The sequence below is a fragment of the Gymnogyps californianus genome, chromosome 8 (genome assembly GCF_018139145.2).
Source record: "Gymnogyps californianus isolate 813 chromosome 8, ASM1813914v2, whole genome shotgun sequence".
In the NCBI taxonomy this organism is placed as follows: domain Eukaryota; kingdom Metazoa; phylum Chordata; class Aves; order Accipitriformes; family Cathartidae; genus Gymnogyps; species Gymnogyps californianus.
The window spans coordinates 8,383,977-8,400,867 of NC_059478.1; the positions used below are offsets into that span (position 1 = coordinate 8,383,977).

The following is a 16,891-nucleotide window of genomic DNA, read 5'->3' on the forward strand; positions in this document are numbered from 1 at the left end:
AACTAAAATGGAATGATTTGAATGTGCAAATACATCACTGGCCACCAGGGTGGGTCAGACAGGAACATACACGAGACAGGTGGATTGCACTGATCGCCGTTTCCGAAGCAGCTCAAAAACAAAACAAAAAAGCCCTGCACCAGTTCTATCGTACCATTACTAAGTACCAAAGCAACCCTCCCAGAGTCAGTGAGACAGGCTCGCTCAGTTAGTGAACCGTTTCCGTGGCAGGCAGGCGAGCGCCAGTGCTCAGAAGGCATGCTGGGGTAGGACTCTCACACGCTCCTGTTCCCCACCTCCTATGGCGCCCTGCGTCTCCAGCCTGCTCAAACGCTCCAAGCTTCTTCCAAGGGCTTCTTCCAGCTGTCCCCGGAGCTCCTGGACCCCCTCCAGCTCCACCTGCAGAGTGTGGTCTCTCGCAGCGCTAAGCAGACACGCCACACAAAAGGGAAGAGGGTTAGGCAGGCTGCAGCAGGCACACACCAAATCGGCCCCTCCATCCAGGGCTGCCACTTACTCCAGACACAGGCCCCGCATGCTCCCCAGGCAGCTCGGCCACCTCTTGCCTCACCTCTAAACCTCCCCAGAGCACAGCCAAAAAAGGCTCCAGCCCATGGTAGGGGACTCCTCGTCACAGCTGTTCTTCAGTACTCACCCAAGCACTCCACTTATGTGCTCTCTTGCTATCAGGTAGCTCAAATATCCCAGAGGCTGCAGCCCCATGAAGGGCAGGGGATTAGTGCAGAGGACAGAGAACACAGGCCATACTGCGCTGCGGGACAACCGCCTGGATAAGCACCTAGATAGATCCTTATCAACCCAACAGTTGGTTGGGAATTTGACAGCAGCCTCTGAAAGGTGGCCAAGTATGGGTGGGAAACTGAGCCGGGAAGGGATAAGCCAGGGAACAGAGATGGAAATCCCAAGGCCTGAACAAGAGGTGGCAACGGGGGGAGTTTACGTAGCATTTAAAGCTGGCCACAGCCTCTTCAAGGGAAGAAGGCAGCCTAAAACTTGGACTCCCAAAGTCGCGTTTGTCCGATTCTTTGCCTAGACTCCCTCTTTCCCAATGAGGGCTCTCAGACTTGCAGAACGATCACTACTTCAGGGATTGCCCCACTGGACCACCCACGCTTGCCCCAGCAGTGCAGCACAGAGCCAAGGCAGCCTCGCTTACCTGTCTGGGTGCGTGTGAAACTTTACCAGGCTGCCGTAGAGCTGCCTCTCTGCCTGGAGAGCCTCATTTAACCGATTCCTTTCAGCCACCAGCCCTTCCAGCATCAGTAACAACTGATTGGAGAGAAGAGACAAGATGCAACACTTAAGAGACAGAAATCAAAGGAGGCATCTGGCTGCCCCAGAGAAACAGGGGCTTCCCCTTCCTCTCTTGCTTGTGTCCAAGTGATCAAGTTGATCATTGTCACCTCTAGACACCCAAAAGACTCTGCCCTTGAGACAAGTGCTAAAGGGAACCAATCCTCTCCTCTGTATTCCCCCTATTGTACACAGCCAGCTTCCAAGAACAAGCACATCTCAGCATATCCAAAGGCTGAAAACAAAGCCTCATAACTGGCCACCAGCAGAAACATAAACACATCCAAGCTTGCCCCACATGGCACACCACCTGCTGCCTTCTGTTTCCAGTAGCCTCCTGTCCTCGTGACTCTGCTATGGCCACTTTCTCCCGAAGCACCAGCACTTCTTGCGTCAGCCTTTCCACGGCTGGAATTTCTTCAGGATCCACCAGCTGCATCTGCAGATCCTGAAAACCAACAGCAGGAGAGCTCAGTAACAAGGACAGCTGGACCTTCGTAATCCTCCCTGGAACACAACTGCCAAAAGTTTCCAGTGTTTGGAAAGACCCAGGTCTCCTAAGAAAGAAATGCCAAAGCACCCAGAGTGTATTAGGCACAGACAACAGCCTGGAGCAAGAACTGAGAAGGGACACAATGCACTCTGTTTAAAGGACTCTCGAAGAAGAGTGTTTGGGACACAAGGAGCAAAAAGCCAAATAACAACACTCTGGGGGTTTGGGCCCTTTGCCTTCTGACCAAAGTAACAGAGAGGGCTGGAGGCAAACCAGCAGCAATACCATCCATTGACAGCTAGCCACATTACTCTGAGGATGTGGGGAAAGAATAGACTCCTCTGCAGCCTTCCAAGGTGGAACTGACCCAGCATAGCACGTTATCTCACCTTGATGAGGTCCTCTTTCATCTGGATGGTCCTGGTCAAGGACTCTATATCTGAGGCCTGCACCTGCAGCTCTTCCTCCTGCGTGGCCACGACAGACTGGAGAGCAGTGAGCTCCCGCTAGGGAGGGAAGAGAAGTCCGTGAGAGACTTCAGAAAGCCAACACCCCACTGCAAGCTGCTGCCCCATTTCTCTCACTGGGGGTACCCTCACAATAGCGGGGTCCAAAACCTCCAGTGAGGGGCAGCCCAGTGGTCTCCTGTAAGCAAGGGAGATCAGCACAGGCTCCATCACAAGCTCACCCTGCTTTCCCTTTCCTTCTTTGCCATTAGCTCCAGCTCCTCTTTGGCATTAACAAGATCCTTCTCCAGTTCTGCTGCTGACATCATAACTGCAAAGACAGCTTGGTTACTGCAGGGATACCGTGTGTCAGCTCTGACCCCAGGATCAGACAGAATCCCTCTATGGCAAGACAGGTCCATGATGCTTGCACTGCCCATCACACTGCCTCTTAGTAAACACTCTTCTTCCCTGCTTGATCCTTAAACAGCAGCCCAAAGCAACAGCAACATCCCAGGCCTGCTGTCCCACCCCAGCAAAGTTCAGGTGTTCTGGCCCCAAGGCAAAACCGAAACTAGTTGCACTTGTCTCAGCCCAGCCTGAACCATAAAGTCAAAAATCCTTCACTGGACAGCATCAGCTCTTGAGCAGAAGCACCTCACCTCAAACCCGACACCAGCCTTTCTCTTTCCCATACTCCCATCCCCGGACATCCCTGAACCATCACCCAAAGGGGAGGCACAGCTTTATTTCAAAATACTCACTCTTGCTCAAAGCTCTTTACTCTCTCAGTTTCATGTAATCATGTTTCCCCCACAGCAAAAAGCTCTGGTCACGTTTGGGGACCTTGAAAGAAGCTGTCACCACACTCACCTCCCTCTGTCCTGCAGCTGCTGTCCCCCTGTGGGGATCTGGCAACGGCTGTAGCTCCACAAGCTCTTTGCAGTACTTCCTGAAAACAAAAAGCCTCCAGGTTTGCATTGTTATGGGGAACCTAGCACTTGCAGCTTCCCCAGAGCTCCAGGACTGCAGCAAAGCTGCTGGCTGCTTTGTTGATGCCTCTGAAATGTGAGAAACCAATGAAGGGGATCTAGCCAGGCAGCAGGGACAAGTGAATTGCACCCAACCTAGAAGCTGTTTATGTGGGCAACAGGGCGCTGGCCTTGTTTTATTTGGCACTGGGAGGTTGCTGGCAGTGAGTGTCTTCATAGTAAGGATTAAACAGGTTTCACTCAACTGCAGAAAGCCCATCTTTCAACTGAGACTCTACAAAGACCTACATCTTCATCCAAAGATGTGGCCCAGAGGGACCATCAGGAAGGAAAACACAGAGCTTGGCCCATATACACGTCCCTGGAAGTCTCTAGAGCTCACTTTGATCCTGGAAACAGAAACAAGCAACCTGTTTACAGCTGCTTAAAAACATTCAACATGTCAGCTCACCAATAAACCATTAACAGCTGCTCAAGTAGGAGCATGGCATATGTAGCCTTGGAGTTGTGTTCAGCCTCAAAGGGGTTTTTAGCAAAGCTGCTTTAAAAATACCAGCTCCAATTGTGGAAGAGACAGCAAACAGCCAGCAGGCTCTGCCAAGAATTAGCGAGACCTAAAATTAGCTCTCTTGTCCCCTCCAGAATGTGACAATGTCAGGGAGGGGATTACAATACAACGAGGCAGCCCAGCCCAAGGAAGGACTGGGTCAAGGCTGGAAGGTCAGAGGGTGGATTTCTTTCATACTCTCACGTGCCCTAAGGGCTCAAATACTGCCTGATCAAAACGAAAGGAGACACTGAGTGACAAAGGCTGGTGGAATCAAGATCAGAACATCCAGGCAGCATTTCTGCTCCTCATTTCTTCTCTTCCTCCTATAGGAAGTCTCTTCCCTAATCCCACTTTCATTTCTATCATTTTCTGTGGTGCTCCACTCTCTCCCATTTCCTTCTGGGGCAATCAGTTCTCTCTGGAGCCCCGAGGCCACAGGCAAACACAGTGCACGATTCTTACTTGTACGGGCTGTTTGTCTTGCTTCAACAGCCTGGCACCAGCCGACTGGGTCCCGACAGGCTCCTTCCCCAGCACATGCTGGCGCAGGAGTTGTAACTCACAGCTCCTTTCAGCCAAAGCATGCGCCATCTTCTCAGCAGCCACCTGATTGAGCAGGAAAAATAGGGGATGGCAGGACTGTGACCAGGGTTAGGATCCCTGTCCCTCACCTTCCTTAAGAGACTACGGGAACCATCTCAATATTTATCTGTCACTTGAGACTAGAAGTGCTTTGCAAACCAGCCTGGGAGCTACTGCTCCTGGCCACTCACAGCGGCTCCACTGCAGCCCTCCCATCTCTACTTGCCAGACAGCTGCAGCAAGGCTTGGCCTCGCTACCTACGGAACAAGCTCCTCAGTTTCTCTCACCCCATTCAGGAGGTGAGAAAGACAGAGGACAGACAACAAGGAGGCGGCAGTGCCTGGCCTTTTAGCCCCCTCTTTATGAAAGAAAACTCGATGCAAAGTATCTTGGGTAACACTGAACTGCACCCAGCGTGCAAGAGCAGGCAGAGTAGGAACTGTAGCTCTTTAAGTGGCATTTACATGCCCAGGACCATGCACTAGCTTGACTAATGTGTAACTTAAGAGGCAATGAGCAGAGCTTCCTCAGACTTCTGTGCTACACAAGAAACAGCTCAGAGGCTTCCTTTCTGGTCTGGTAACACCCATGTGAAGCAGCGACCCTCCCAAGGCCCCTCTGCTGCCCCAAGCCCAGGAGCATGGATATCTAGGAGGATCTGCACTTCCTTCCCCACCACACACACAAACCCTGCCCAGTCCCCTTAATGACAGGGACCTGACACCTGAACACCACTACAAGAGCTGCTGCTTCATAACTGTTCCCACGTGATGGGTTGAGACCAACCTAGAAACAGCTCATGGCATCTCATGTGGTTCTTCAACACTCAACAGCTCCACCAGGCTAAACCAACAGCAGCCAGAGAGCAGCTTCTGTTTGCTTAATGCAAGGCAGAGCCATCCACCCCAGCCTCCCCACTGTGGCACTGCACTCAACTCACTCTGCTCTGCTGATCCTTGGTGCTCACAGCCTGCAGCAGCTCCCGGATTTCAGCATCATGCTCCATGGTCTGATGGTTCCTGTCACTGAGGAGATCCTGCAGCATTTTCTCCTTGTGCTGGAGACGCAAGCACAGCTCCTCTGCTACCTCAGTCTGTCCTGGGCCCAGCTTGCACAGTAGAGTTGCTGTAAGCTCCTGAACAAGGAGGAAGGGAGAGATGGAGAGACATTGCTACCATCAAACTGTAAGCTGTTCAAGGACGAACAGCTCTTCAGCCTGGGTGTAGCTGAGAGCAGCGTCTCAGCAAGCACAGGTATTTACAGGTGCCAAAAGCAGCCAACTTCCAAAGCACCAGACACAGGTTCAAGTGCCCTCCTCAGAGGCAGGCAGCCAGGAGGTTCTGGTTTGGGACCACTCTCTCTGCAGCCAAACTGGCTGAAGGCTCAGGAAGCCAAGCTAAGGCCTTACCTCCACTTCCTTGTTCCTGTCATGCAGGCAGGTCTGCAGCTGCTGGATGATTCCCTCCTGCTCCTTCTGCCTGCTGCAGGATTTGGCCTCGATCTCCTCCTTGAGCCAGCGGAGGTTTTGGCAGGTTGCTGAGACCTGCTCTAGTTCCAGGGTTTTGGCTTTCAAGAGGCTCTCCAGGCTCTGGGGACCACAACAGAAGCAGCTCAACCAGGGACAGAGACTTTATCCTGAATTAAGCAGAACTGGAAATACCACTCTCTCCTGCTAGTGGAGCCACATAGATTCAACCCTGTCCTCTCCAGACACCACACTCACATCTACGCCCAGTAACACAAGTGACCCAGGAACCGGCCCTGCACACAGGGCCAGAGGAAGGCAAACACCCTGCAGCCACTCTCCCCAGTAACCACCAGAGCATTCACAGGAAGGTTTGTCTAGCACCACACCACAGCCAGGCTGGACTCCGCATACCCAGGTACAAAGACTCACGTGAATGGTGGCCTCATTGCTGGATAGGACACTGCGCAGTCTCTCCAGGTCACTTCCACGCTCCCTTATTGAGAGATGGAGCTGCTGCAGCTCTTGCTCCTTCTTCTCCAGGGCACAGAACTTCTCATCTACTGCTCGCTAGGGTGAGGGGAGGTGATTGCTCAGGATGGGGTAGTAGGGCTCTGCAACCCACCACTCACTGTGTGGGACACCTCAGCTCTCCCTTTCAGAGGACTCCTCTGGAAGGCTGAGCCATGAAGAGCATGTAGAAGACATGGTCACCCCTGGGGTCAGCCTGGGGCTGCACCGCTGATGGTAGCCCAAAGGCTGAGCCTCAGGGAAAAGCGAGACATCACCAACAGACTGTGCTCACCTCCAGAGCAGCATCCCTGTCGCTGACTCGCTGCTGCAGTTTCTCTAACATGGCATTCATGGCTGCAGGGCTCTTGTCCAAGCTTTGCTGGCATTGCAGAAGCTCCCTCAATTCCTAGAGGTCACACACAAACACGCCTAGTACAATTGTCAGTCCAGAAACCGCCCAGAGAGCAGCACAGGGGAATCAGGGCTGACTACCTCCACCCTACACTTGTTCTACCCCCCACATTAAAGGGTGGTCGAGTCCCAGCACCTGGGGCTGGTTGACTAGCATCTACCAGGGCTCACCAGGTATTGCTGTGGGCTGAGGTACTCAGGCACCTGTGCCTTCTTCCTCATCTTGGGAGCCCAGAAGCATCTCTTTCCTTCCCTTCTTCAAAGGGCATGTGTGAAAGCTACAGACTGACTTTTGCATTGCCAAATACCAAAGGAAGAGCAGGGGCCCTGGCTAGTTATGCTCAGCTTGAATCTTTCTGCATCTCACCTGCAGAAGCTGTTCCTTGCGAGCCAGATGCTGACTCAAACGCTGAACTCTCTGCTCCTGGGCCTGCAGCTCACGGCATTTCTCCCACTCCACAGTCTGGAGCTGCTGAGCCTTTTCCTCCAGCTCTGTCTGCAGCTGCTGTACCACAGCACGCAGCTCCTGCAAGGGAAAAGCACATACCTTGGCAGTCAGTCCTCAACAGACCTGTAAACAGCAGGCCAATCTGAAGAAGCCAAGAGCAACAAGGGCTCTGCGAACAGCCAAAAACACTCTGCAACACTACAGCTTTCACATCTCAAAGCACACTTCCACGGTGATGAAGTTTGAATTTATTTCATTTCCCAGGGTATCCGTCCATCTAAACCCCTTGCTCTGGCCACAGGCAGAGCTTTACAGTCAATCACAGCTAACTTGTGCAGCAGTGGACAATAACTTTGTAACATCGCAAAAAGAGATGGGACATTTGCACCAGCCAAAGACATACAAGTGACAACATACCCACTATCAAGTGTCTTTGCTGATTCTAAATCCTCAGGTATGAAGCTAAGGAGGCTGGAGAATTCTCCCTGCCACATGTGACAAGGGGTTAGCCAAGTGTGCCCAGATTGGTGGGCAGAAATGATGAATGAGAGCGGAGTACTGACTACATCAGTGCTTCTTAAGTTCTGAGACCTAAGCCATAGACTTCCAGGCTAAGTGCTTGTCATACCTGGTTGTGTTTCCAGGTTGCCTCTTTCTGCTGCTCTTCTTCACGCACCATGGTCTCTAGGAGCTGGGTTGCTCTCCTGGCTTCAGCCAGTTGATGCTCTTTCTGGCGCTGAGCTCTTTTCAGCTTCTGCACCTCCAGCTTGGTGCAGAAAAGTGTGTTCTGAAGGTCTAGCAGTGACATTTGCTGCTCCTGGGATGAGAGTGGGCTCTCTGACATCTGACAAGAGTGGGAAGCAGAGAAACTCAAAGATTCACTTCACAAGAGCGATTTAAAAATCAGGATCCCTGCAGAACGAAACCTGATGTATCTAAGGCTTTCCAGGGACATACCTGCAACTGTCCCAGATGGCTTCTGTGTAACATGTCCCGCAGCTTGGCCATTGTCTCATTCTGCCCTTCGATGATATGGTACAGCTCTTCTGACTACGAGCCAAAGGATAGGAAGCCCAGTCACTGGCAAACCAAGCACAAACCCTCCCGTCCCAAGCCTCCAGCGTGGATTATGACACGTCAGCATCGCACGAAAGTAAAAGCTTTGCAAGAAATAATTTAAAGAGATCCAGCCTGCCTAGCAATGGCTTAAGCATTCCTTTTCAGTCACCGCCTACAGGGCTAGCACACTTTCCTCTTTTGGTGAGCACCACCCTGTCCACCCAAATCTATTACCTTACTCTCTTTGCTCTTCAGGGCCTCATTCAGACTCTGGATTGTACGATCTTGCTTCTGCGATGTTTCTTGGAGAGATTTTAATTCAAAATTCAATTCATTCAGCTTTTCCTGTAACAACTGAAGACAGAAATATGTTGTCTTTTTAATCCTGCCTAATGCTCTCCATAAACCCTTAGGACTCATGCCACTCCTTACTCAAGTCCATACAGCCCAGGTGTTCACCAGATCAAGATCAATGTGGCTCCCTCTAGAGTCTGTAATTACTGTTTGAGCTGGGTGGAGACCAGTGAGTAAACACAAAGCCTTCAGTCCCTCCACAGGACTGTTCCAGTGCTTCTGGTCCCTCCAATGCAGCCCCCACGTGCAGGGCAGAAGTTCCAGACTCAGGTTCACATATCATACTGCCTCCCACATACTCCAGGAGAGTCTTGCTTACTGTCCAGCAGCCTTCCCAGTTTCTATCATTTGTTTCTGTTCCCTTAAGAGGAAAGGGGCTGCTTCAGCCCAAAAACCTCCCAAGAGATCTGGAAAAAAAAAAATCAACATGGAGAAGCTACACATTCTAAAAACTGTCCCCTTTGCTTCTGAGGTCCTCCAGAGCATTGCAGCTGCCGCTTTACAGTCTTCCAGCTCCTTCTCTTACTGCCTCCTTCGACCACCCAGGCACTCTTGCAGCAACTGCTGGTCTAGGTAATTCTACATTTGATCAGATAAGTGGCTTATTTAGCCTCAAGTTCTGGCTTCAACACAACAGAGCCTAGGCAGTGCCAGCATGCCAACAGCACGGCTGCAAAGCAAAGGGGAACATCTCAATAGTCTCTGTGGCTGGTTTACAACCTAAGTAACTTTTGCCTTTGACATTTTCACCCTAAAGAGACTACCATCTCAAACAGTTTTAGGACAGTTCTCTGCTTTCACCATAATGTTCATGATGCAGCGCACATTGTGCCTTTAAGCAACTGCTTGTTAGCATTTCTAAACATGCTGCCTGTTGGCATTCTTAGTCTTGGATGATAGGCATCTTCCTCGCAACTTACTCAAGCATCAGTTTCTTAAGGAGCTGGTGCTGCCACATGATTTCCTCTTGTTGCTTATTAGTTTACATACCTGTCATTATCTCTTCTCTAAGAGACACTCCCCCTAACCTGTTTAAACACTTCCAACTGCATTCACAGTGCAGGGCCTTGGGCCTCTATTTCCCTGTCAACCTTTGTGGTCCAGGCGGCTCCAACAGCTTACAGCTGTCCCCAGATTTAAATAAAGATCCCATCCTGATGTGTTTTCCCCATTTAATCCCCCTGTTTTCCCAGTGGGTATAATTTACCTTAGAGTTCAAGAGCATAACTAAGAACATCTACCCCTCACAACATGTGTTAAATTTGATCTGCCTCAAGACAACTCAGATGCATGTTTCTTTCCTAAGAAAGCCTTTAAATCAAAATGAAAACAGGACCCCCTCTGCACTGATCTTCCTTACTGCTTGAAAAAAGAAGGCAGCTGTCTCGAAAGGCAGGTGCCCTTCTCTCCTGCACCAGGCTCAGCTCATGCAAATTGAAGAGAAAGGGAAATAGCCCTGTGCGTCTCTCCTTCACCAGCTCCCAGAAGGCTCACCATGCAAGTGGGAAGTTCTTCCAAAATAATGGTTTGCAAAAATAAATATGGAAAATGTACACAGCTCAGCTGCAGAAAAAAGTAAATGCTTTTAACTCAAGCTGGCAGACAACAGCACTGACAATCATGCGTCAGTGCACACCCTTGCTAGAACGGAGGTGCAGACGCCTGCCTCTGGCCAGGCTAGGAGGCACCCTCCAATACTAACTACATCAGACTTAGTAGGCACTGAATTTGCTGTTCATGAAGAAATACCTTGTTGGCAGCTTCAAACTGCTGGATTTTGCCCTGCAGCTCTGCAGCACACAGATTGGACATGTGCTCCCCCGCTGCAGGGTCACCTGGAGCCGGCTGCTGACGTTCATCCTGCAAATTCTGAAAAAAGGAGAGAAATGGCTCAAGTCTTGCACTGGCTGCTTCTATCCAGCTGTCAGCCCTCACAGACCTTGCAGCATGGGCTTAAACATGGCCCACTGTGCTTTTCTAACTGTCTCCGAAACATCATGCTGCCCATGTCTCTCTTCACCTGGAAGCTCTCTGCCTGACCTGCCAGAAGTGCCCTGCTCCCCCAAGGCTCTGCTTGAGCTCCCTCTCTTTCCTCACTTCCATACCATGAACCCAGCAGCTTGTCTGGCTCTAACCACTGTCTGCAGGCTGATGACGGATCTGCTCCCCACACCCAAGCCACATCCCTGAAACTTCCCCTCCTTCCCATGTGCCCTGCTGGCAGCTTCAAAAAGCTTCAAAACCAGCACCGAACCAAGCTCCTTCTTCCCATGTTCTGCCAAGCTTCTGTCTTAATCAAGCACACAACCTTCAATCCTTCCCACCAGCTACCTTCCTGCCATGACCTAGCAGTCCCCCCCTGCTCTGAACCCCTCCACTTGCAATTTTCTAGGCTCTCCTTCACAGCTCCCCATGCTCCAGCACCCACAGCGTGTGCGATTCCCTGCAGCTCCACAAACCGTAGCAAATTCAGTGCCACAGCTGAGATTTTTTTTCATGACACATACCCATTTATTGAGAATGGAAACAGCCTGCTTTCTGACACGTGGCCTGCCAGACCCTGCTGGCTGAGCACACACTAATCCCTTGTCATCCCTTCTTACTATTTTGCTACCTCCCGCCTAGTGAGTTGCTGACTCCCTAGAGCAGCATTCAAACCCAGCCACCCACCCCAGCCCTCACAGGACTCATTAAGTATTCCTGAATATCATCAGCGATATGAGATCGATTGTACTGGTGTCTGTTTTAAGTGGGAGCCCTGGCAAGCGCAGAGTTGAAGCGCAGAGGCTATGAGAACATGGCAGAGCTTTTCAGAGCACACACAGGAGCACCAGCTCCAGGCAGCACAGCACAGGGAGAACAGCAGAAAACTCTGATTAGCCCTGTCAGACTGAATCCTCATCTTCAGCAGCCACAGAAACATTGTCTCTGGGAAAGACAGGCAGCACAGGGGAGCTCCCCCAGGCCTGTGCATTGCCTCTCACATACAGAAGCAATGCTTCCCTTTACCCTGATGTTTTGTTAAGATTTTGGTGAAAACTTAAACAGTCACAGCAAGTAATTTCAAATTTGCCCAGCCTGAAGGCTTCAGATCAGACAGGGAGAGCTGCTGGGATCTGTCACACAGCAGCTATTTTGAAATAAGGTTGATGAAAAGAGAGGAGAGGGGAAAAAAAAAAAAGGAACACACACCTTTCCTCACAATTTGCACATTCCAAAGAAAAATAAGCAGAAAGCCTGCAAAGAGCTAAGAGCAGGGAGGGGAAGGGCAGAGCCAGCTGCAGAGTCCAAAGTTCCAAAGCCCAAGCTGCCTCCCTCATGCTTCCCCGCAGCCATGTCAGGAGCACGGCTCCCCAGCGGTTTATCCTACATCAGCATTTTACTGACAACTTCTCCTCAGTACAGCTCCAGCAATGTCAGCACACACTAACACTAAAGAACACTTCTTTAAAAAATAATAATCACGGCATTATCTAAGCCTGCCAAGCTCGCATCTGCCCAGAACAGTGGGTAAAAGACCGGCTGTCAGTAGGGCAACACTTCCCTCGCTGCCAGCACGGCACCGCAGGCAGCTGCAAGAGTGTGTCTGACAAAGGCTTGATTTGGTGGCATTTTCCTGGGGCTGTGGTGGTGAAGGGGAAGAACTGTTGGTTCAAGAAAATGCCCAAGAAGACACTACCTACAAGGTCACGTGCCCCGACACCAGCTTGCTCTCAGTCATTGTAGCTTACAGCAGTAAATTTAAAGAACTGCAGTTTCCCAAAAGTAATAAGGGAACTGTGGTCCTATATATTCCTTTCACATTACCAGAAAGGCGTTTATGCATATGAAACGCTGGACAGCAGTACCTGTACAAGCAACACTCTTTCTAAAAGTCAAAGAAAAACCATTTATACAAGAACTATTTAGTCTACTAGCTGCATCCGACTTCTCATTTTTGCTGTTAAAACCATCGGAAGGATTAAGCCCTTTCCCCCTTCTGCCAGAACCTGCACCGAAGATCACAACTGCTGCTGTCACGGCAAGAAACAGGCAGTAAAAAATCCTGCAGGATGAATTCCTGGCAGGGACGGTCGGATGGCAGAGGCTGGAGGTTGGAGAAACTCCTCAAACGCAGTTCCCAGACGAGGATGGTGACGCATGACACAAAGCCAAGCTGTAAACATGCCACGTTGATTGCACCACGTTCTGTTAAGAGAAAGCCTATTTTTATGCCGTAAATATATCCCTAGCAGTGAAAATTAGTAGCAAGCGACACAGCCTACAGGAGCAGCATCAACACCCTGCTTCACGTCTTCAGTCGCTGGCTGCCAGCACGATGCTTTTGTGCACCAGATGAAAATTAGTTTTTCTACATTCCTCCCTAGCATCATTTCTTGAGCAGGCTTTTATGGGAAAAGCACACAGCTCTGGGAAACGCCCGAGCAGATGGGACAGCAAGCAGTGCTGGCTGAATAGGAAGTGTAATTCAGCACAGCCACAGTTGCCATAGTAATAAACAAGCATTTTTCTAATCCCCCAGGCTACCTAGAGCATTAGACAGCACTAAGGCTGCTAATGGGAATGCAATTAGGCTGACATGGATATTCCTGAATTGAAGCTGACTGAGGCCTTCTATTCATTAAGGAAAGTGGTAAAGGAGTTACAAGTTCAGCTTTTTGACTGCATAGTAATGAAGATTTCATTAAAGCCAGCAAAACAGAGGCAATCCGGAGCTACACGAGGACTACCATTGAGGCAGATAACAGCATCAGGAAGCCCCGCGAAAGCAGGAGCTTTCATCGCCTCTCAGCAACACCTGCCACTAATTGATGAATCTTTTCAAAGGATCAGAAAATAAACCAATTATCTAGAATACCAACCCTAAAGTCATCCTCTGGCACAAATCCACCTGCAAGGAAACACCTTTTCCTCAGGGCATGCGCCACAGATCCCTGCGCAGATCTGCACGTTAGGCAGGTTGGAGGCCTGATCTGCAGAGGCAGGGCTCTGGAGGCAGGCGTTCCTGACACTGAACCATTACCCAGGCACAAAGAAAATACATTTGCTGGAAAACACATGCCCAGAAGCTTAAAACACTCCCTTTGGTTGTGGGTAAAAGTCACACTGACTTCTTAAAGAGAAAGCTGAAGTGAAACTGGTGTTTTCTCAGCAGAAAAATGACAAAGCATGCAAAGAGCTTAGACCCATCTAGCAGGCTGCATTGACAGGGAGAGCTGATGGAGGCGGGGACGGCTAATTTCCCAGAACACAAGGAGGAAACAGACAACAGGAGAATGACAGAGGAGAGAGGCAGCACACCTAAAAAGGACCGAGCTGCCTATTCTTAGCCCTGGGTTCAGCGACACGTGGCTATCTGTATTATCTCAGCACAGAAGAATCCCTAGTGGGCTCAGTGTCTGGCCACAGGGACCCTGCTCAATCGAATGACGGCACAATGACCTCTACCTGTACCCGCAGCGGCATATAATCCTCACAGAGGTCGTCCCACAGCTCCTGCAGTTCAGAAATCTCCAGGGAAAGACCCAAAGGAGCTCTGGAAAAGGATTTTCTGTCTGCGTTCAGGAAGGCAGAACCAGCACATGCTAAGCCAGCAGAAGCGCTGCCATCTGCCAAGTCACGGCTGAGCTTGGGAGGGGGCAAGCTGGACTTCACAGGAATAGGTAGCCTGCTGCCTCGGGGGCTCTGAAGGGGTTTGTAGTCCAAAGTCTTGATCAAACTGAGGGCCAGCTCCAGCCTGTTCCCACTCAGCAAAGAGTTTGGGGTCATGCGGTCATCTGAGAAATCATCACATTTCCCATTCCCTTTCATCCCCTTATCTGCATCTTCGTCCTTCTGCTGCAGAGGGCTTGCCTCCACAGTCGTGTCCAGGGACTCAACAGAGGATGCAGGCGTGCCTTCCTCCATGCTCTCCCCCTCCACAGCCACTCTAGCGCTGGCAGACTCCACCACGTCACACACGGATGACTCCTCGTTGCCCATGCTGGCTGACCACCGGCTGGACAGCCCGCAGGAGATGCTTCTGGCCACCTTTCGCGGCACTTTGCAAATTGCTTCATAGTCGGCATCAGCCACCCGCAGCGCGGCACAGCCACGGCAGCGCCGCGGGCGGTTACTCACTCCCTCTGAAGCATGGCAGCTGTGTGGCTCCAAGCCGTGCTCTTCTTGATCCGTCCAATATTCATACCCGGAATAAGCAAAGTCCTCCTGAAGGAGGGCAGCGTACCGTACATCAGGCAGGTTAGAAAGGTCCACAGTCCCATCCCCAGCTCTGTCATCTGTGCTAGAGTCTTCGTTGTTCCTGCGGTACATGCTTGCAATGCAGAACTTGAGGCGGTCTTTCTCCAGCAGCAGTTTCTGCAGGCGCTCGATGGAGAGGGCTTCGATGCGTGCGATGACAGTGTCGAACCTGTAGATGCGGTCCAGCATGAAGGCACACTTGCTGCAAGCGAACTCGGATTTGCCATCCCGGCACAGCTCCCTGCCCAGGACGTGGGAGAGCAGCACCTGGAGGTTCAGCTTGGCTGCCGTGTGGAAGATCCATCGCCGCTGGTTGCCGCACAGCTCCCGGGCACAGATCCGGCAGGCTTCCTTCATCCTCCCTCCCAACCAGCACCCAAACCTACTTCTGGGGGCTCTCAAGAGACCGTCCTGAGGCCTCTACCGCTCGCTCAGCACATCTCCCGAGCTCCCTCAAGCCCTGAGCCCACCGGCACTTCTCACCCCACTAATCCCCCCTTTTTAGGTGGGTGACACGCCGGGACTCCTGGTGCTACAGAAACATCCCACCTTACAACATCTCCTTCGCATCTCAGCCCAGCCACACCAGGGCTGGCCCCCTCTCCTGGCTGCCCCCCGACTGCCCCCCCCCGCCTTCGCTGCCCCCCTCTCCTCACAGCTCCCCCCCCTTCGAGGCTGCCCCCTCTCTCCTCACTGCCCCCCTTCCCCGGGGCTGCCCCTCACCCCGGGCTGCCCCCCTGCCTCACAGGCCCCGCCGCTCCGCCTCCCCCCGCCGCCGCCGCCGCCGAGGATGCTCCTGCCACGGCGGCGCCCGGCTTGTGGGTCAGATTTCAAGATGGCGGCGGGCGGCGGCCCCACGCGTGCGCGGCGGCCGCCGCGCCTGCCGGGATTTGTAGTCGCTACGCCCGAGTGTTACGCATGCGCAGTGGGTGCCGGCGGCCCGCCCCGGGCACACGCGGGGCTGGCACAGCGCAGTGCCGGGGACAGCGACAGCGGCCGTGACAGTGCCGGGGCCCCGCCCCAATGCCAGTGCCCAGCCCCAGTGCCAGCGCCCCCCACTAGTGCTTGTCCCCAGTGCCAGAGCCTATCCCAGTACCAGTGCCAGGTCCCCACCCCAGTGCCAGCACCACATCCCAGCCCCAATGCCAGTGCCAATGCCCAGCCCCAGTGCCTAGCCCCAGCAGGCAGTACCAGGGGGGCACGTCCCCGCAGCACAAGGCCACCAGCACCCATGCACCAGTACCTGCACGGCACCCCGTGCCACCCAGTAGGCACACGCCGGGGTCCCCTGGCGGGACCACCGCACGGGCAGCGTACGCACTGATGGCCCATGGCTGCTGGGGACAGGGCTGTGCCATCAAGACGCAGCATGGCCAGAGCCGTGCAGCTGCCAGGAACATGCTGCTCTGATCCCTCGCAGCCCCGAAATCCCACCTGGCACCGCGCCGGGCTGCCGGGGGTATTTTAAGACCTGGGATTTAAATGGCAGACGGGCGCAGGCGGCACTGATATCCACAGAAGGACTGTGCAGGCTGGTGGCCTCTCCCCCGACACCGCGCACCAGGTTCTCCCGGCCCCCCCAGCACCGCGGCACAGCTGTGCAAACGCCCGATGCTGCCGGGCTGGACGTGGCACAGCCCCGGCCACAGCCCCGGCCACAGCCCCAGAAGGGGACAGGGATGACAACTGCCAGCCGAGCCCTGGGCGGGTGCACTCCTCCCCACGGTGCCGGGCTGGGGTCCCCCCGTGCTTGCCCACCCACCTGCCCCCCCACGGCTGGGGGCTCCTCCAGGCGCTGCTGCAGGTCACGCTTCTCGGCTGACAGCGTCTCCACGAGCCGGTTGCTGGCGGCCAGCTCTTGGGTCAGCTCTTCGATCCTCCTGAGAGGGAGGGAAGGGCAGGGGATGCTCAGGCACTGGGATGGCCCCGGGATGGCACTGGGGACAGCTGGGGGGGGCAATCTCTGGGGCAAAGCAGAGCAACCCCAGGGCTGCTCCCCCTTCCCCACAGCCCATCTCTCTCC

The 16,891-nt window shown here is 52.9% G+C and overlaps 1 protein-coding gene across 4 annotated transcripts in view; it reads right to left on the reverse strand.

The window, feature by feature from the left end:
* The window catches only part of PDE4DIP (phosphodiesterase 4D interacting protein), a 30,713-nt gene that overhangs the window by 11,740 nt on the left and 2,082 nt on the right, over positions 1-16,891 (reverse strand). The window contains exons 5-21 of one of the 4 annotated variants that reach the window (XM_050901151.1): positions 16,631-16,748; positions 10,378-10,497; positions 8,509-8,628; positions 8,173-8,265; positions 7,844-8,059; positions 7,135-7,293; positions 6,649-6,762; positions 6,276-6,413; positions 5,787-5,966; positions 5,319-5,513; positions 4,258-4,401; positions 3,127-3,205; positions 2,496-2,584; positions 2,197-2,313; positions 1,625-1,762; positions 1,178-1,290; positions 297-424 (exon numbers count right to left, since the gene is read on the reverse strand). In XM_050901151.1, coding sequence (XP_050757108.1) covers positions 297-424; positions 1,178-1,290; positions 1,625-1,762; positions 2,197-2,313; positions 2,496-2,584; positions 3,127-3,205; positions 4,258-4,401; positions 5,319-5,513; positions 5,787-5,966; positions 6,276-6,413; positions 6,649-6,762; positions 7,135-7,293; positions 7,844-8,059; positions 8,173-8,265; positions 8,509-8,628; positions 10,378-10,497; positions 16,631-16,748 — 2,261 coding nt within the window. Of the gene's footprint in view, positions 1-296; positions 425-1,177; positions 1,291-1,624; positions 1,763-2,196; positions 2,314-2,495; positions 2,585-3,120; positions 3,206-4,257; positions 4,402-5,318; positions 5,514-5,786; positions 5,967-6,275; positions 6,414-6,648; positions 6,763-7,134; positions 7,294-7,843; positions 8,060-8,172; positions 8,266-8,508; positions 8,629-10,377; positions 10,498-14,076; positions 15,434-16,630; positions 16,749-16,891 lie in introns of those variants that run through there. The other 3 variants (XM_050901148.1, XM_050901150.1, XM_050901152.1) reach the window with 3 other exon arrangements.